Raw genomic sequence first — 21,293 nt, 5'->3', positions numbered from 1 at the left:
ACTCTTCTTTAAATATTTGGTAGAATTTGCCTTGAAGCCATCTAATCCTGGACTTTTGTTTGTTGAAAGGTTTTAATTACCAATTCAATTTCATTGCTACTAATCAGTCTGCGCAAATTTTCTTTTTATTACTGATTCAGTTTTGGAAGCTTAAATATTTCTAGGAATTTACTCATTTCTTCTTGGTTGTCCAATTGCCTGGCATATAATTTTCCATAACATTCTTTTATAATCCTTTATATTTCTGTGGTATCAGCAGTTATTTCTCCTCTTTCATTTCTGATTTTTATATGAGGCCTTTTTTTTTTTTTGATGAGTCTGGCTAAAGGTTTAACAATTTTGTTGATCTTTTCAGAGAACCAACTCTTGGTTCCATTGATCTATTCTATTGTTTCTTTAGTCTCTATTTCATTTATTTCTACTCTAATCTTTATTATTTCCTTCCTTATACTGGCTCCAAGCTTTGGTTCTTTTTCCAGTTCCTTTAGGTGTAAGGTTCGGTTGTTAACTTGTGATTTTCCTTGCTTTTTAAGGTAGGCCTATACTGCTATTATCCTCCCTCTTAGAACCGCTTTTGCTGCATCTCCAAAATTTTGTCATTGTATTTTCATTTGTTTCCAAGTATCTTTTAATTTCCTCTTTGACTTTTCTTGATTGGCCCATTCATCATTTAGCAGTGTGTTATTTAACCTCCATATATTTGTGTTCTTTCCAAAGTTTTCTTGTGACTTGATTTCTAGTTTCATAGTGTTGTAGTCGCCAAAGATGCATATGATTTCAATCTTTTGGAATTTGTTGAAACTTGTTTTGTGGCCCACCATGTGATCTATTCTGAAGAATAACCCATATGCACTTGAAAAGAATGCATATTCAGCTGTTTGGGGATGGAATGTTCTAAATATATCTCTTAGATCCATCTGGTTCAGTGTGTCAAACAAAGCTACTGTTTCCTTATTGATTTTCTGTCTGGATGGTCAACTCATTGATGTTAAGTAGGGTATTCAAGTCCCCTACCAAAACATGTATTTTTAAGATGTTATCACTGAAGTGTAACTCTTTGAACAAATCCACTAAAAAGCACTCATCATGTTTTGTTGTGTTTTGTTTTGTTAAAGATTTTATTTATTTATTTGACATAAAGAGAGAGAAAGAATACATAGGCATGGAGAGCAGCAGGCAGAGAGAGAAAGAATACATAAGCATGGAGAGCAGCAGGCTCCCCGCCGAGCAAGAAGCCCCACGTGGGACTCAATCTCAGGAGGCTGGGATCATGACCTGAGCTGAAGGCAGACTCTTAACCAACTGAGCCACCCAGGCATCCCTGATCATATTATTTATTCAAACAGCTACTATCATTTTCACTTAGCAATAGGTTGTTTATTGAAGCAGTAGTGTATCAGCATTTTTATAAAGGTTTTCTTCTATATCGCCCTCTACAGATACAAAATACCAATTCAGAACAGAAATCTAAGGACCATATATACCATAGGCAACAACAATTGTGAAGGGCCTCATAAGAAATCCATCTCCAAGGAAAAAAGGCACAACCTTTAAGACACAACCCACAGAAGCCTCTCACAAAATTAATCAGCTCACTATTAGTATTACTATGAGAAAGATAACTAAGAAAACTAACCATGGGCAGTAACAAAAAAACCTAGTGGCTCTAGAATTACCAATATCATAAGCAATTAAAGTATCATTATAAAAATTATTTCTTAAGAAGTACAGAACAAAACTACCAAAAGTATATAATTGCAAATGTGACTATGCAGAAATAAGGTAAATACAGAAATAAAGTGAAACACTTACTGCCAAAGCCTTGGACAGTTTGGCTCTGAATTCATTCAGGACGATTGCCACAATATCTTTAAGTGGTACATAAGCGAAGCCACTTTCCAAATAGACTTTTCTTCCTCGGAATAAATCCAGAGCATCAGCAAAAGGGATCTGAATTCATAGTGAAACAGGGAAAATAAGTCAGTACGTGTCATGAAATCTCCCTAAATCTTCCTAAGTACTAAATCTAAACAAAATTCCTCCTGTAAGAAATTAATTTGTCCCAGCAGATCAAAAATAAACAAACAAAAAACCAATATATAATCCTTAAAACTAAATGACAAACATTAGGAAGAAATGACAGTCCAAAAATGTGCTCATTTCAGAGTATATGCTTTGAAAAATAATAGTAAGCCAAGTTAGAATGCGTTATTTTTATTCTTAACTCATGAATTTACAAATTATAATCTTTAGGATTTTAAACACTCAAGTCAAGCCCACCAAGAATGTTGCATTCCCCTCATATGACATATTCCACAATTTTACTCTGTATCAATTATGTATATACAGTATGTTCGATGACAAAAATTACTAGTAATTCTAAATTTCTTCATCTGTTTCCATTATTTCACTAGAAAAATACATTAGAAAAATTAATCTCAACACCAAGAAATGAAAATAAAAACTGCACAGTTCCGCTACTGAAGTATTTACCAGTAAATACCATTTAAAACACAATATTCCACTTGCATTTTTTTAAAATCCTGAGAACTACCCTAAAATTTTATGATATGAGAACACAGTATGAGTAAACTAAAAATCATCCTTACTCTCCAATGCAATTTTTCTTAAATGTGGTAAAAAATTAGGTGAAAGAAATGACCCCCAAATTACCTAGTCACCCAAGTTTTAGAGAAGAGTTAAATCTATATGCCTGGGTGCCTAGGTGGCTCAGTGGGTTAAGCTTCTACCTTCAGCTCAGGTTATGGTCTCAGGGATCTTGGGATTGAGCCCCTCGTCCAGCTCCCTGCTCAGCGGGGAGCCTGCTTCCCCCTCTCCCTCTGCCTGCCTCTCTGCCTACCTGTGATCTCTTTCTCTGTCAAATAAACAAATAAAATCTTTAAGAAAAATAAAAAATAAATAAATCTATATGCCTAAGAGGCACCTGAAGAGCTCACTTGGTTAAGCATCCAGCTCTTAGTTTCAGTTCAGATCATAATCTCATGGGTCATGGGACTAAGGTGAGTTGGGGTCCATGCTTAGGGGGAGTATGCTTGAAGATGCTCTCCCTCTGCACCCCACACACATACTCTCTCTCTCTCAAATAAATAAATAAATAAATAAAATGTTTATATATATTTTTATATATATAATATATATATATATCTCTAAGATTTTTCTACATATCCAATAATACCATCCAATAAACAGATTATGTTTTTTAAAAAAAAAACATATCTATGACAACACAGTCCTAAAGAAGTTCATCACTTAATTGAGAAAATAAGACAGACACATGTGGAAAGTCAAACAGTTCTGCAGGGTGGTATGTGTATGACACGGCACCACACAGAACATACTGGAGGAGGCGGTTAGAGGGTTTATTTCAATGATCCAGGCAAGAGATGGGGATAATTTGTAAGCAAGAGTTCTATTCCAGACTCAGTGATTGACCAGACTTATGATTTCTATATATTTAATGAATGCTTCTAAATTTCAGCAAGGAAGGGGAGAGAGATGGTATAAATGACCCTTAGGTGTTCTTTAGCTCTAATATTCCATGATTCTAGCTTATTAAGGTGGTCACAGTGAAAACAAAAACGCTCAAGGAGAAGCAAAAAAATGATGTGAAAAGAGAGCAATAGGAAATGCTTGGTGTGGGGAGAATAAATATTGATTCCCATACTCTACATTTGGAAAGCTGACTGAATGATGGCCCAAATGGTAGAAACAGGGAAGTCGAAATAGGGAGCTAATGAGGAAGCAGGATTTTAAATTACTGGCACTCACTGACAATAATCAGTACATGCTTTTCAAAGGAAATTGTGGTGTTGCAGCTTTCAAATTTTTGAAATTAATTTCAGCTCCACCCCTTCCCCTTCTGGAATTATTCAATCCAAAAGCTATTCAATGGGTTCAAGCAGAGTAGATATCTGTGCTGAGGAAAAGAGGGCAGCAGAGATGGCCCACTTCAAGATGCCAGAACCTGAGCAGTTGTTAAAGAAGGTTTGTCAGGGGAGAGCAAAAGGGCAGAAAATGCCAGGACCCAAATGGAATAAGAAAGAGTCTAGGTGGGGAAAATAGTCCAAGCATGGCATCAGAGCCCAAGAGTGATGAAAAGGCTAGCATGCAGAGCAGTGATCCAGAACAAGGTGTTGAAGCCCAGGGGGTGAAGAAAGTGTCCCTGCAGGGGCAGCTCAGCATGGGGAGTCGAAGCCTACGTATTCTGAGACGAGTATTCCTTTAAGAGAATGGCTTGCTTTGGTGGGGTCAGAGTCTAGCCTAACCAGGGTCTAGTCTAACCAAATAAGGTTAGACGGTGTGTAGACTCTGTGGGACAGCCCAGCAGACTGTTGGCACACCCTCAGCGGGGGTGAAGATGAATTCTGCACAGGAGAGGGAGAAGAAGAGGGAGTAGTGACCAGAGGCTATACAACTGGGTTTACTAACTATGTATAAAAAGCTCAATGGGATATATTTAATAAAACTTAGAATGTATTTTAAAAGTTTACATACCTTATAAACTGACTCCGACTCCCAGTCTGTCTTAGATCCACTCAAACTGGGTGATGAAGCAAGAATCTCTGGTTCTCGGAGCTTCTTCTCGTCATCACTTATCTAAAAGGAAATATATTTTATACAATTTAAAAAATTAAAGTTCTTAAAAAAAAGAAATTAAAACTCTACATTCAGTTTCAATAAAATACTTTCCTGTTCTAGTAAGGATTCAATACTTTTATAAAATTTTAAAGTTCTGGTACCTCAAATCATTCCTAATATGAATAATAACTCATTACTATCATTAAGAAAGCCAAAACATAAAAGAAAATTTAAATTGAATATACATTAAAATTTCTACTCCACCATTTTCTGAGAACATACGATAAACAAACAAAAAAACCCGAAAAGTATTACAACAGGTAATTTTTTTTTAATATTTTATTTATTTATTTGACAGACAGAGATCACAAGTAGGCAGAGAGGCAGGCAGAAAGAGAGGAGGAAGCAGTCTCCCTGCTGAGCAGAGAGCCTGATGCAGAGCTCGATCCCAGGACTCTGGGATCATGACCTGAGCCGAAGGCAGAGGCTTAACCCACTGAGCCACCCAGGCGCCCATACTTCTTAAGAGTCATATAGGTCAATTCCACTTACATCTCATTGACAAAGGCGTATCATTTTTTTTGCATGCTATCCTCAAAGGAGCAGGAAAGTAATTTTATTACTTGTCCAGAAAGAAGAGAACCCAAATTCACTGGTGAACAGTATCAATGAATACAGCAATCCATTCTTCAGGTCACCAATTTACAGTTCACTCAACTTATGATACAAAATACATTCACTCCTATCAAAAGTGAGACAATCAAAAGTTCTATACAGTAACGGCATTAATCTCAAAGTTCGGTATCCATGGGTGATGCTTGGTAGTCCCTATATAAGAAGATAAAGCTGCTCATGTCCTCTCCACTTAGACACACACACACAACACCCTCCTCACACACACTCAATAAATAGTGCTACAATAGGGACAGAATAACCATGGTAAACATTCCTATTTAGAAAGGGGAAGATGGGGTGCTTGGGTGGCTCAGTGAGTTAAGCATCCCATCATTGATTCTGACTCAGGTCATGATCTCAGGGTCCTGAGACTGAGCCCCACCACTGGGTTTTGAGCTGAGATGGAGCCTGCTTAAGATTTTCTCTCTCTCCCCCTCTCCTGTTGCTCTTCCCCTCTCGCAAGCATGAATTCTCTCTTTTAAAAAAAAAGGGGGTGAAGAATGGGGAGAAGAGTAAATTAAAATAATAATGCAGTATTAGTTTATACCTATTAAAATGCAAGAAGTTCAAAGATTTAGAAAATACAGTATGTGGAGGGCACTTTGACAATACATATCAAAAAAGAATTCAAACGAGCAGACCCTAACAATTTCACTTCCAGCATCAATCTGAAGTAAATAACAGGAGAAATACATACACGGGAACAATTTCTTTTCATCACAATGTTATTTACAATAAGAAGAGAAAAAAAAACCCAATGTCCAAGAACAGGTATGTAGGTAAGTAAATTTCACTAGAACTTTAAGTTTCAGTAAAGCAAGCTATATTATTCAGATCAACTTCTCACAAAAAATCAAAGAAATAACAACTAGAAAAAAAGATTTTTAAAGATTTTATTTATTTGACAGACAGAGATCACAAGCAGGCAGAGAGGCAGACAAAGAGAGAGAGGGAGGAAGCAGGCTCCCTGCTGAGCAGAGAGCCTGATGTGGGCCTCGATCCCAGTACCCTGATATCATGACCTGAGCCGAAGGCAGAAGCTTAACCCCTAAGCCACCCAGGCGCCCCAACAATGAGAAAATTTTTAAATGCATCTTCTTTAGGGTAAACTGGGTGGCTCAGTTGGAGCCACTCAGGAAACTGGCTGGCTGGGCCTACAGCTCAGGTTATGATTCCAGGGTCCTGGGATCAAGCCCTGCAACGAAGTCCCTACTCAACAGAGAACCTGCTACTCCTTCTCCCTCTGCCCCTCTCCCTGCTCATGATTGCTCTCAATCTCTCTCTCTTTCTCTCAAATTAAATCTTTTAATTAGTAAATAAATAAAAGCATCTTCTTTAAAGCACAGATATATATATATATATATATTCAAGCTCTGAGTGAGTTCGTATATATGGAGTGGAATCTAACAAGAAATCCTCCTGCTCAAATGTCATCAGTGAAATCCCAAGCCATGAACTTCTTTTAAGGCGGTCTCTGAATCTAATACCCCCAGACAGCTGGCATAAGCAAACTCAAATCCTCTATGAAGAAAAGCACATTCCAGTATGCCTCAAAGGATTCCTGAAAACTCATCTTCAAATACAATATCAAGCATCTTGTATTTTATAACAAGGCTCACAATAAAACATCACTTCATAACAATAACTCAAAATATATAGATAATAACTATATTAATATGTATAAAGAAATAAAAGACAAATATGATGGTAGCTGGGGCTCTTGGGTGGCTCAGTTGACCAACTGCCTTCAGTTTGGGTCATAATGGTTAGTTAGTCTTGGAGTCCTGGAATCAAGCCCTGCATTGGGCTTCCTGCTCAGTGGAAAGTCTGGCTCGCTCTCTCTCTCTCCCTCTGCCCTTTCCCCCTGCTTGTTCTCAATCCCTCACATAAATAAATAAAATTTTTTTTAAAAATGATTTTTATAAAAGATTTGAGGGGCACCTGGGTGGCTCAGTTGGTTAGGCTGCTGTCTTCAGCTCAAGTCATGATCCTGGAGTCCCTGGATCAAATCCCACATCAGGCTCCCTGCCCAGCAGGGAGTCTGCTTCTCCAGCTGACCTCTCTCCTCTCATCCTCTCTCTCTCTAATAATAAGATAAATATTTTTAAAAAATAAATAAATAGGGGTGCCTGGGTGTCTCAGTGGGTTAAGCCTCTGCCTTCCTTCGGCTCAGGTCATGATCTCAGGGTCCTGGGATCAAGCCCCGCATCGGGCTCTCTGCTCAGCAGGGAGACTGCTTCCTCCTCTCTCTCTCTGCCTGCCTCTCTGCCTGCTTGTAATCTGTCTGTCAAATAAATAAATAAAATCTTTTATAAATAAATAAATATTTGAATAGTGGTTGCCTTTTGGAACAGGGATTTTCTGTAGCATGAGGAGACTCTCAGGGTTGATAGTAATGTTCTATATCTTGCCAAGTTTTAGTTGCACACACTTACGCATTTGTCAGAATTCATGAATGATATACTTAAGAGTTGTGCCTTTCATTGTATGTAAGCTTTACCTTAAATAAAAAGAGAACTGTTAACAAACACAACTCTAGCTTTCTTTCTGTGCCAGTAGCACTCTAGCAAACATGGTAAACATTCCTAAAACCTGCTGTACCTTCCGCAAGAACTGTGGTAAGCCCCAACTCCACAAAGTGACATAGAACAGGAAAGGCAAAGATTCTTTTTATGCCCAGGGAAAGCAGCTTTATGATAGGAAGCAGAGTGGGTAAAGTGGGCAGATTTTCCAGAAAAAGGCTAACTACAAAGACTGTGCTGAGGCTTGAATGTGTTGAGCCCAACAGCAGTTCTAAAAGAATGCCATTAAGTGATGCAAGCATTCTGAACTGGGAGGAGATAAGAGAAAGGGCCAAGTGATCCAGTTCTAAGCTTCATTCTTTGTTATATATGAAGACAAAAGCTTGAGGTATATTCAAACAAACAAACAAGCATTAAACTCTAGTTAAGGACATGCAGGCTATATTATCTGGTGGGAACTGTACCAATTTTGAAAGAGACTTACTCTGAAATGTATAAATACAGTAATGGAAAGTAAGTGACAAAACAAGTACACTAAAATGTAAACTATAGAACCTAGATAGTGAGTACATACAGATATTCACTGTAAGATTCTTTCAACTTTCCCGTATGTTTGGAATTATTCATATTATAATTTTGGGAGCAAAATAACACAATGAAGATACTATTACATACTCACCAGAACTAAAATTAAGCTGGACAACACAGATGACTGTGTAAAGCAATGGGACTCTCATACTGACAGGAACACCAATTTGTATAAACATTTCAGAAAATCTGGCATTACTTCATAAGTTGAAGGTAAACATATCCCATAACCTGGCAATTAACCCACTGAGCCACCCACACGCCCTAAAACATTTTAAAAAAGTAAACAAAAGTGAACTGTGTTGTAATGAAATATAATAGTAAAATTCTTAAAATTATGAATACTTATGATTACTGTTAAAGAAAGATATCCATGAACACTGTTAGGCAAAAGTAAATTAATACAACTAGGTGAGGACAAATTAAAATAAACCTTTAAGAGATTCCATGTCCGTGTTTGTGTGCATACGTTTACGGGTGGTGGAAAAGTTTAGACCGAAGTAAAACTGTGTAACTCTGGATAAAGGGACTACAGATCGGGATGTCTGGGTGGCTCAGTCGGTCAAGCATCTGCCTTCGGCCAAGTCCTGGAATCAAGCCCCTCATCGGGCTCCCTGCTCAGCAGAGAGCCTGCTCTCCCTCTCCATCTGCCTGCCGCTCTGCCTACTTGTGTGCATTCGCGCGCGCTCGATCTCTCTCTCTCTCTCTCTCTCTGTCAAATAAATAAATAAATAAATAAAATCCTTTAAAACAAAAGGGGGAGGACTAGAGATCATTTTTATTTTCTTCCTTACACTTGCACATACTTTATTAAATTTATTCCTTGTGTATTTCATGAATGTTATTCTAATGGTGTTTTTTTATTCCAATTTCGACATGTTCACTGCCTTCTTGCACATCCTTTTTACTTTGTTCTTTTACTTCAAAATTTTAAAAACTGTTGGCGAGGGATGCTGGCTGGCTCAGTTGGTTAAGCATCTGCCTTCAGCTCAGGTCATGGTCCCCGGGTTCTGGGATCGAGTGCTGTATTGGTCTCCCTGCTCAGTGGGGAGGCTGCTTTTCCCTCTCCCTCTGCCTGCCACTCCCCCTGCCTGTGCTCACACTCTCTCTCTCTCTCTGACAAATAAATAAATAAAATCTTTAAAATATATATATATATATATATATATATATATATATATATAAACAAATCCCAATCATATATATATATATATGATTTTTTAAAAAAGAAATTATTGGCTAGCTTAAGTATTAAAGTGGCACTACAGAATCACCACTTTAGGCATGCCTAATGATTTCTATATTTATCCAAATCTGTTAAGTCTAAGACTATTGCTGCTTAACTACTAACATTAGTTAAGCTTCTCTTTCTGTTTATTTCCCTGAAAGATAAAAATCCTGCATACTTTGAAAGCCTCCTTGAAAGGAAATCTTACCTAGAAGGGTATTATGTTGCAGAAATCAGGAGGGAAAAAAAAAAAAAACCAACACCACTGATTGAAGTGAGGCTGGTCCCAAAGCATACCCATCCAACCCAACATCACTCCCTTCCTGCCCTTCTGTGGTCGGTTTCTAAAGAGCACAGGCAGAGAACGCCTACAAAATAGTTAAGTAATTACACAAATCATACTATGAAAAGAATGATGGCACTACTACTGAAATAGAATGACGGGCTGGTGGACAGCTATCCCACCACCATGTAATAGCTTAAAGTATTTGCTCATAGGTGTTATATGAAAGTCGAAATACAGCAGAGAGAAAGGCAGTCTAGGTGTGTCCACCAGATTATTAAAAAGCCAATGGATAAGGAAGATGTGGTCCATATACACTATGGAGTATTATGCCTCCATCAGAAAGGATGAATACCCAACTTCTGAAGCAACATGGATGGGACTGGAAGAGATTATGCTGAGTGAAATAAATCAAGCAGAGAGAGTCAATTATCATATGGTTTCACTTATTTGTGGAGCATAACAAATAGCATGGAGGACAAGGGGCGTTAAAGAGGAGTAGGGAATTTGGGTAAATTGGAAGGGGAGGTGAACCATGAGAGACTATGGACTCTGAAAAACAATCTGAGGGGTTTGAAGTGGCGGGGGTGTGGGAGGGTGGGGTACCAGGTGGTGGGTATTATAGAGGGCACGGCTTGCATGGAGCACTGGGTGTGGTGAAAAAATAATGAATAATGTTTTTCTGAAAATAAATAAATGGGAAAAAAAAAATAAGATCAAATTCAAAAAAAAAAAAGCCAATGGAGGTTTAGACCCAAGCATTACCATCTGCTAGTTACACTAGTTGATACTATTTCATTTAATCATACCAACAACCCTACCAGGTAGATATTATCTTAATTTTACTGCAAAGTAATAGAAGTAAAAATGAAATTGGATTTCCAAATAAAAATTGACACTAAAGGGGGCACCTGGGTAGCTCAGTGGGTTAAGCCGCTGCCTTCGGCTCAGGTCACGATCTCAGAGTCCTGGGATCGAGCCCCGTATTGGGCTCTCTGCTCAGCGGGGAGCCTGCTTCCTCCCCTCTCTCTGCCTGCCTCTCTGCCTGCTTGTGATCTCTCTCTCTCTCTCTCTGTCAACTAAATAAAAAAAATCTTTAAAAAAAAAATTTGACACTAAAGTTCACAACACCATGCAGTCTCCAAATAAACAAAATAATACTCTGCAGGAGAGTTAGACAAACATGTAACATCAAAAGGAAGTTATCAATTAAAATTTTCACTGCAATTCTTCTTTGGTAATGAACAGGATAAAAACACAGAAACTAAAAATGTCATATAACTAGATGTCATGCTATAAGTCTTATAGGTAAAAATTTTAAAGGGTGTCACAGCACAAATTATATATAATCAACACTCATTCTACAGTGTTTTAAGTTGAGGCTTAGCAATAGCAAATATTTTCCTAAGAGGTAACACCAGATTACTCCACTTCAGCATTTGTTTTCTTCATCTATCTCTCTATTTAATTGCCTATCTACCTTTTCCTTTGCACATCATAAGGGAAATCCTTCAAAACTCAAATGCATGACCAGATATATACCACAGAGAAAATCTGAGCAAATGTACCTATAGTTTAGACCAGTTTTAGAGTCAAACTGTAATTCTCACACAGCAACTGATAAAGAAACTCATCAGGGAGACATGAAAGGAGAAGAAATCTTAATGTCTTCTTGAAAGTTTTCATTATTTTTTAAGTGAATTTACAACTGGAAATATAAAAAGATAAATAGAAAATTGGACTTTGAATTTGCCTAATGAACATTTACATGAATTTAAATAAAATCCTAGTATACATGCCTATTCTCCCCACCATTAATGAAGGTAATTATAACTGATGGCATATTCTTCTTTACCCAAATAGTTTTGACTGAATTGGCTGACAAAACTGAAGTTCAGGTATGTTAATCCTCCAGGGCCCTTTTATAATCACTTATTACAGCAACAAAGAAAAAAATATGCATCTTTGAACATACAGACACTTTTCCTAATACTCTTTTGGGTTCCAACTAAACAAATCCCACATCAATATATAATGCTAATACTTCTCCAGGATAATATAGTATCTCCCCTTTCCCTAAACTCAGCTCAAATATTTGTATTAACAATACCACAGGTAATTTATAAGCAGTTAACTGCTTGCCTGTAAATATGAGGGAAGCAGTGGAAGCACACATCACCTTACTGGTCATACAACATAATAAATTATAAGACTTTACTTGTCTAAATAGTCTCTTGCCTTAGAAACAGAGTCAAGACTAACCTTTTTTCATTCAAAAGTTTTTGAGTAAAACTAGAATATTAAAGAATGTAATAAAGGGCAGGTGCTACCTGGCTAGCTCAGCTGGTAGAATATGCTACTTTTGATCTTGGGGTCATGAGTTCAAGCCCCACACTGGGTATAGGGCTTACTTAAAAAAAAAGCAATTAGGGGCGCCTGGGGGGCTCAGTGGGTTAAAGCCTCTGTCTTCGGCTCAGGTCGTGGTTCCAGGGTCCTGGGATCAAGCCCCACATCGGGCTTTCTGTTCAGCAGGGAGCCTGCTTCCCCCTCTCTCTCTGCCTGCCTCTCTGCCTACTTGTGATCTCTGTCTCTGTCAAATAGAGAAATAAAATCTTAAAAAAAAAAAATAGCAATTAGTTCTTTCACTGAAATGAACTTCCCAGGGATGCCTGGGTGGCACAGTCCATTAAGCGTCTCACTCTTGGTTTCGGCTCAGGTCATGATCTCAGGGTCATGAGATTGAACCCTACATTGGGCCCTGAGCTCAGCATGGAATCTGCTTGAGAATCTTTCCCCTTTCTCTCCCTCCTCTCTGCTCCTCCCCATGCTCACGCTCCCACATGCTCTAAAATAAATAAAATCTTAAATTTTTAATTTTAAAAAAAGTACCCTCCCAAAAACTAGAAAAAAAATTGCCTAGTCTTGATTAGATTAGAAATAACAAATAAAATTCTAAGGAATCCAATGTGTTCCTAAATCATTCACCCAAAAGTAGCCCAGTGCATTCCAAATCACACAATACTCTTATCTAAAATTCATGTTGTTGCTTGTGTTACAGCCTTTCAGTAAATACTGTTTTTTCCTGGTGAATTAAAAAGTTCATCCATTTGTCACACACATTGTAAATTATCATTTATCAATTTAGTTATAACCAAAATTTAAAAGGCCAAAGTAAGAAAATTCTCACTGAAAATATAAGATGATTTTACAAAACTTTATTAATTAGTATAAACTGCTACTGACTTGATTATCTCAAATACCTAAATTGGAGTGCCTGGGTGGCTCAGTTGGTTAAGCGACTGCCTTCAACTCTGGTCATGATCCTAGAGTCCTGGGATCGAACCCCGTACCGCCCTATCTGCTTAGCCAGGGGCCTGCTTCTTCCTCTCTCTCTGCCTGCAGCTCTGCCTACTTGTTCTCTTTCGGTCAAATAAATAAAATCTTAAAAAAAAAAATCTAAAATAACCTTGAGTATTCTCAACATCTTCTGAAAAGAGGTATATAAGCAAACTGTTCTAAATGGAATCACACTTCCTGAGTAACTTAAATTACTATTCCAGAGATGCTCAAACTTCACTCTGATTAATTTTCAATTAGCAAAGGTCCTGAACATTTGATCTCTGAAGCTCTTCTCTTTCCACCACTATTCACAGTTCCCCACAGCTCAATCCCTATTATGCATACGCAGTCACCAAACAGTCAGTACCTCTATGTTTCAAATGGCATATTGTATAATGGTATAGATCTTTTTGTCAAGCAAAAATTAATGGGCTTTAACAATTTGTGTAAAGCTTTATTTTTATATCTTATAATTATACTGTTATAATTACACTGTTTTACATGCTGCCTTACTAACAGAATTAAGGACTCGGGCTTTGTGCATCCTTCTCCTTTTGATACTCTCCACCAAACCAGGAAGTGGGAGAGCAATTTCGCTCTGCCGGCACGCCTAAGAGGAGATTAAAATAGAGCTCTGGTGAGGCAAATGTTCCACACAGTAAACAAGAGGCTGTCTGTGTATACTGCATTGCTGTTCACCCTATGCAGGCTCCTTCTCTGACAGAGAGTTGTACATCCCCCACCTGCTGGACTCATGCATTGCCATGTGACTTGCTTCGGCCAGTGAAATCTAAGTGACATGTGTCACACCCAAGCAAAAACTTCGTAAGCATGTGCTTTCCCCAGTTCTCTCCTCCCTCTGCCATAGCAACTAGTGAAATTTCAGATAAAAGCTGCTCGATCAATCTGAGTCACAGCATCAATATGACAGAGCAAGGCTGAAGATGGACCACAGGAGACACAGAGCGTGAACAAGAAACAAACCTTTTTAGTAGTCACGGAGATTTAGGGATCATTTGTTATTACCACCGCACAATCTACCTGACTGGCAGAGTGATCTCTAACGCCCTTTGGATCCCACATTTTGATCAATAAAATATTGAGCACATACTTCTACATGTATTTTTATAAATTACATACATTACTGTATATTATGTATTCATAACATGCCTTACCCCTCACTCCAAAAGTAAAAAGAATGAGATTAAAACTGTATGAGTTGAATTATTTATTTCCTCCCCACACTCCCAAATGATCATCTTAAGCACACAACTTTGGAATCACTAGTCTATTACAATGCCCTCTAGAGTAAAGATATAAATAAGGCTTCCCAGAGATTTTATCCATAAACTTCACATCAACAATATTCAAATGTTTATAAATATTTGGCCAGAAGTTTTCTATCTGCATCCACATAGCTTTCTCTCTCTCAGACCCTGGTCCTTAAACAAGGATGTAAATCAGATTTGCAGTGGAGCTTTCCAAAATTAGATTCCTGGTGCCTCCTAATCTCAAAATGAAGCCCAGGTGTGTATTTTTCTTAAAGACCCATCAGTGATTCTGATGTACATTACCAGTCTAAAGAGTAAGTCCCAGAGAAACAATGTTTGTTTGTTTTTTTAAACCTTCATTTGTAAGTAATCTCTATAACCAACATGGGGCTCAAACTCACAGACCTGAGATCAAGAGTCAATGCTCTACCAGTCAACTGAGCCAGTTAGGCATTCTTTTTTTAGAAAAGAATCATCTTTTCTAAAATAAATCTATCACATCCTGGAAATACCACTACCAGTTCTAACCTTTGGTTTTTTTATGTAGAATTCTTTCTAAAAACACTGAGAACTCATGTACACCAAACACCATTTCCAAGATGGGATCCAGCTACAAACAAGCAAAACGGAACAAAACTGCTCTCATGAAGCTTACATTTTAATGAAATAGACAATACACAATAAACAAGAAATTATCAGGCAGCTATCTATGATGAAAATAAAACAAAAGACACGCTGTGAATGGACGGATTTATACTTTGAGTTGCATGGCCAATCAGTCTCTCTGAAGAAATGGCATTTTAAATGGAAACATGACTGAAAACAAGTCAACCATGCAAAACCTGTGGCAAGAGCATCTCAACCAGAGGAAGGAGCTAGTGCAAAGGTCCTCATAGGTCATTTTTCCAGGGAGGAAAAGGACTGGCAGGTTGCAATAACAGAAAGAAGGCCAATGGAGAGCAGTGACAGGCAGGATGGTGTGAGAGGTGCTGAGAGGTAGACAGAGCCCTCAGACCAGGGTGAGATAGACTTTATACTAAGAATTGGTCATTAAACAGACTGTTAAGCACAGGAAAATCAAGATCTGATTTACACTGTCATTTTTTTAAGACCATTTTTGTACTGAACAGAGAAGGAATGGTAAAAGGGATCAGAGAGGAAGAAAGGGAAACTAAGGGAAAAGATGATGATGGCCCAAACCAGAGAAGCACTGGTAGAAAAAACAAGTGGACAGATTTGGAATATATTTTGTAGTAACATAGATGGACAGATTATAGATGAAGAGGATAAAGAAAAAGACTCCTAGGTTTAGGTTTTAGCCACTAGGCAGATGGTGATGCCATTTATTAACTGTTTTTCTTGATCCTCATTATCCACTGTTATTTATATTTTACTTCAATACATATTTGTCCTCTGTGTCTTGTTGCAAGTCATCTCAAATCCTTTGTGGAAAGGGGCATGACATCAATACATGTAAATAAATGATTTAAAGTATTAAAAATGAAACACACCTGCACAAGCAGGTAAAAAGACATGTTAACAATTCCAACAATATTAATACAATTATTAATAAAGATTGGTTAATATATCCAGTGTACAGGGGCACCTGGGTGGCTCAGTGGGTTAAGCCTCTGCCTTTGGCTCAGGTCATGATCTCTGAGTCCTTGGATTGAGTCCCGCATCAGGCTCCGGAGCAGGGAGCCTGCTTCCCCTTCTCTCTTTCTGCCTGCCTCTCCCCCTACTTGTGATCTGTCAAATAAATAAATAAAATTTCTTTTTAAATCCAGTGTACAATGAAACAATTAAGAATCATTTCTTTTACAATGAAATAAAAAATCTGTGCATAAAACAAGTAGCGAAGGCAAACATCCTGATTTTTAATATTGCTATCACTCTTTCCTTTTTTTTTTTTTTTTTAATTTGAGAGAAAGGGACAGAGAGCACAAGCTGGGGGGAAGAGCAGAAAGAGAGAGAGAAGCAGACTCCCCACTGAGCAGGGAGCCTGATTTGGGGCTTGATCCCAGGAACCTGAGATCATGACCAGAGCCAAAGGCAGACGCTTAACCAACTGAGCCACCCAGGTGCCCAATATTGCTATCACTATTTCTAATCAATATTGTTCTACATTGGTAGTAAGTATTAAAATCTATAAAGGGCACTTTGTTTCTCAAGTGACCTATTAATTAATCTTACTGTGGGGTTTAAAAATGGCTGCAGGGGCGCCTGGGTGGCTCAGTGGGTTAAGCCGCTGCCTTCGGCTCAGGTCATGATCTCAGGGTCCTGGGATCGAGTCCCGCATCGGGCTCTCTGCTCAGCAGGGAGCCTGCTTCCTCTCTCTCTCTCTGCCTGCCTCTCCATCTACTTGTGATTTCTCTCTGTCAAATAAATAAATAAAATCTTTAAAAAAAAAAAATGGCTGCAAATTCTTTGACATTCCCATTAAGCTCTAAGCATTAAGAACTGAGATCTGTTCGTCCTCCCTTTGATCTGGGCTGGACTATGACTGCTTTGACTAACAATATGGCATGAGTGATGCCATGACAGTCCCATGCCTGATCTTTGAGAGGACTGATAGCTTCTGCCTTGCTCTCTTGAAGTCCTGGGTGACCCAAGAAGTCTAATCTCCTGCCTTCAGGAGCACATGAAGAGATCCCAGCAGACTCCAGCCTTCTAGAAGTCCTCACCTCAATACTGAGTGAGCCTGTGAGTAAAGCTGCCTTGGACATCCCTACAACCAAACTAGCTGCCAACCAAATAACCCCAAATGATATCATGTGGGCAGAAAAACTGCCCTGTGGAGTGCCCAGGATGAATCCCTATCCTTCAAAATTGTGAAATATTATAAACTGGTTATTGTTTTAGATTTAGATTTTGGTTTTGATTTTAAGTTTTGCTATTAGGTTGTAGAATTGTTACGTTAGATTTGGGGGTAGTTGTTACGTAGTAATAAATGAACAGAAAATAAAATAACCAAAAACCTAAAATAAAAGTTAGCTTAAAACATGTTTTCTATTTATAATCCAATTCCTTTTTTTTTTTTTTGTATTTTGTTTATTATGTTTTAGCAGTCTCTACACCCAATGTGGGCTTGAACTTACAACCCTGAGATCAAGTCGCATGTTCTTCCAACTGAGCCAACCAGGCGCCCCTACAATCCAATTCTTAAAACATTCTTTCCGCATTTAAATGTATAAAAGAGAGCCATATAATAGGGGGAAAAAATGAAAAATAAATTGTTAATAATCAGTAAGTTTTTAGGAAACAGAGAAAACAGTAAATAAAAGGAAATAATTATCACTGTGTTGCTATATTAATTTACCAAATTGATAGCATGCTATGTTATGTCACTTAAAAATTCTTTGTCATTGGGACGCCTGGGTGGCTCAGTTGGTTGGATGACTGCCTTCAGCTCAGGTCATGATCCTGGATTCCTGGGATCGAGTCCCACATCGGGCTCCCAGCTCCATGGGAAGTCTGCTCCTCTCTCTGACCTTCTCCTCGCTCATGCTCTCTCTCACTGTCTCTCTGTCTCTCTCTCAAATAAATAAATAAATTAAATATTTAAAAAAAATTCTTTGTCATTTATAATCATTCAAAACATTCAGTTAGAAAGCAAACAATAATTTAATACCCTGAGATTCTAATTAGTATGTTGATATCTCAGTAATTCTGCCAAACTGATCAATGTAAAAATCAATCCTCTGGTTACTTTATTACTGCCTTTTTTTAAAAATAGCATAGGCACATTTTAATATACTAAAATTTATACTAGAGAGAAAAGATTAATTCCTTATACTTGTGCTCATTTCTTCTCTTCTACAGGAAAACCTTTCTCCCTTCCTGCCCCCCCTGGGTGATGTATACACGAATTCTTCAAAGTCTCCTAAGTAAATCAAAACAGCAGTAATTCCTGAGCTGGACACAATAGGACCAGAAACTTACAATCTGCTAGGATACATTCCACCCCATTCCAACACATCACACAAATATTTTTTCAGCATCTTCTATGAGCCAGGCACAAACTCAAGAGATAACACAAACAAAAGATGCTACCTTATAAATTAACTGTATTACCTAACGATAGCAAAACTTAGAAAAGTTGACTCTACTAACTAATCTGAAAGAAGCAGCCACCCACAAGAGGAAAGAGCCTGGTTTCCGGCATGCAATGAAAGAGAGAACAGTCTGTAAGGGCCTAAGTGTCCCCCAAGCCTGATGCCTAGCCCTGCTTACATAAGTTAGACATGGTCAGAATGAAAGAAAGCACACACACTAAAGTGGAAGAGAGCCAACAAGGTGATCCATCCCTGGAACCTAACTTCAGAATCCATCTCAAACTGTCTGCTCAAACAACTATAGGTAAACTGAGTTGCAAGTCACCAGTGGCACTGCTAGGGCATTGGCTTTGGCTGAAGCTTACAGAACAGCACTACACAGGGTAGCCAGGCACCTTTTTTTTTTTAAGATTTATTTATTTGAGAGAGACGAAGAGCATGTGCCCACAGTGGTGAAGGGCAGAGGGAGAGGAAGAGAATCCAAGCAGACTCCACGCTGAGTGCAGAACCTGATATGGGGCTTGATCTCACCGACCTGAGATCAGATCTGAGCCAAAACTAAGAGTTGGAACCAATCGCACCAACCAGACACCCCAGCCAGGCAGCAACTACGGCATTAAGATTTATTGAGAACAGCTTGATGCCCCTAAAAGGCAGGAAACCTAGGAAGCCACATAAGGGCACAGAAGATAGAAAGAGTCACCTTCAATTAACCAATCTCAATTAATCAGTCAATTTCTATCTCGATCTCTCTGATACACACACATACACACACACACACAAACACCCAGTCCTGAACTGGGAAATAGGATTCAGGGGCCAATTTACAGGCTGAGTCATTTCCAGGCTGATATGGCCTAGAAAAATGGCAATAACATAGCAAAATACAAAAAACAATGAATAAACAAAATACTGTTTAATTGTTGATACTGAACACTGAAACAGCAATATTAAGAAAATTTATTTAAAAACTCTGCTCTAGGGGTGCCTGGGTGACTCAGTCATTAAGCGTCTGCCTTCAGCTCAGGTCATGATCCCAGGGTTGTGGGATCAAGCCCTGCATCAGGCTCTCTGCTCAGCGGGAAGCCTGCTTCCCCCTCTCGCAATCCCCCTGCTTGTGTTCCCTCTCTCACTGTGTCTCTGTCAAATAAATAAATAAAATCTTTAAAAAAAAAAATTGTTTTGCTCTATTGCTGAGACCTAATATATAAATACTCTACAAAAGACAATGAGCTAAGTATAAAAATATGGAACCTTAGAGAAATAAGGCACAGTGAATAAGTCAACTAGAAAAAAGCATATGCATTATTCTATTCCAATCAGGAGGCTAAAAGTCTGGTAGACACCTGGAGTCAGAACTGAAACAAGTTATACCAAAACTATCAAAGAATCTTTTGTTCATTTATTTTCACTTATGTCTTCTCATCCTTACTCTCAGTGGGTACCCCAAAAATAGACCCCTCTGGAGATCTACCAGAGATCCTATAGTTATTCTCATTTGATTAAGCTCTGACCCCCATCTATCCACCTCATTCATTTGTATAGTCCCTCTGCTGAACACATTCCAAAATATTTTCTACTTTGTCCGATAGTAACCAACCCCCATATGCTCAACCCCTTTCTAAATGCTCCCCTATCTCTGCCACCTCCTGACAACAGAGCTCTATTGTAAATGGACATAAACTCATTCCCCCCTTTTCCCTCTATTGTGGCCAAGTACCTCCCCCCTACAGATGACTGCTCTCCACCATGAACTGCCCCAAATTCATCCAGCCCTTCTGACACCTCACTATAGTAACCAATCATCCCAGTTTTCCCAGGACTTAGCGGTTTCTCGAAGCCCCAATCTTTCAGTGTTAAACCTGGGACAGACATTCTCCAAACCCAAACTTGGCCAACATTGTAAAATGCCACTGCCCTGACTGACAGATAAATCTGTATCCCTCAACACCCGTCTCCCAGTCTTTGGCACATTCTGCCCACTCACACTCTTATCTTGGCAGCTCACTCTCAAGATCAGAGCCCAGGAGCACCTGGATGGCTCAGTGGGTTAAAGCCTCTGCCTTTGGCTCAGGTCATGATCTCAGGGTCCTGGGATCAAGCCCCACATAGGGCTCTTTACTCAGCAGGGAGCCTGCTTCCTCCTCCTCTCTCTCTCTGCCTGCCTCTCTGCCTACTTGTAATCTCTGTCTGTCAAGTAAATAAATAAAATCTTAAAAAAAAAGATCAGAGCCCAATTCACAACTACCCCCCACCCCCCGCAACACACATATACTCCCCCCCAAGCATACCTCCTCACCTTCCCTGCTCACCTCCTCCACATCACCACTACACAGGCTCCTTGGATCAACAAAGTCTCTACCCCGCCTCTGCCTTTAACTTTTCCTGGTTTTAATTTTCGTCCCCAAAAATATTTCATCCTCCAATTCCATTACTCTACATGCACTCCCTATAGCACACCATGGCTTTTATCTCCATGTCTTTACACTTTATTTCCCATATCTGAAATACCCTTCCATACCCTCTGTTACTACTAGAAAATGTCTATATAGCTAACATATTATCTCTACAAAGTCTCCCCAGATTTTCTCAGTAGCAGCTACTTCCTCTTCTGTGCTTGAACACGTGGTATTATACTACTTATGTACTGTACTATAAGGATTTATATGTGTTATCTCCTCTGCTATACAAACATAAACACAAAAAATTGTTATACTTATTATTAAGTATATT

The 21,293-nt window shown here is 38.7% G+C and overlaps 1 protein-coding gene across 2 annotated transcripts in view; it reads right to left on the bottom strand.

The window, feature by feature from the left end:
- The window catches only part of PRIM2 (DNA primase subunit 2), a 381,685-nt gene that overhangs the window by 254,866 nt on the left and 105,526 nt on the right, over positions 1 to 21,293 (bottom strand). For both annotated transcript variants that reach the window (XM_044253579.1, XM_044253588.1), the window contains exons 6-7: positions 4,516 to 4,617; positions 1,813 to 1,950 (exon numbers count right to left, since the gene is read on the bottom strand). In XM_044253579.1, coding sequence (XP_044109514.1) covers positions 1,813 to 1,950; positions 4,516 to 4,617 — 240 coding nt within the window. The remainder of the gene's footprint in view (positions 1 to 1,812; positions 1,951 to 4,515; positions 4,618 to 21,293) is intronic.

The sequence above is a fragment of the Neovison vison genome, chromosome 1 (genome assembly GCF_020171115.1).
Source record: "Neovison vison isolate M4711 chromosome 1, ASM_NN_V1, whole genome shotgun sequence".
Classification (NCBI taxonomy): domain Eukaryota; kingdom Metazoa; phylum Chordata; class Mammalia; order Carnivora; family Mustelidae; genus Neogale; species Neogale vison.
Note: the sequence above shows the minus strand (reverse complement) of the source record. Positions and strands in the feature narration are given on the sequence as shown.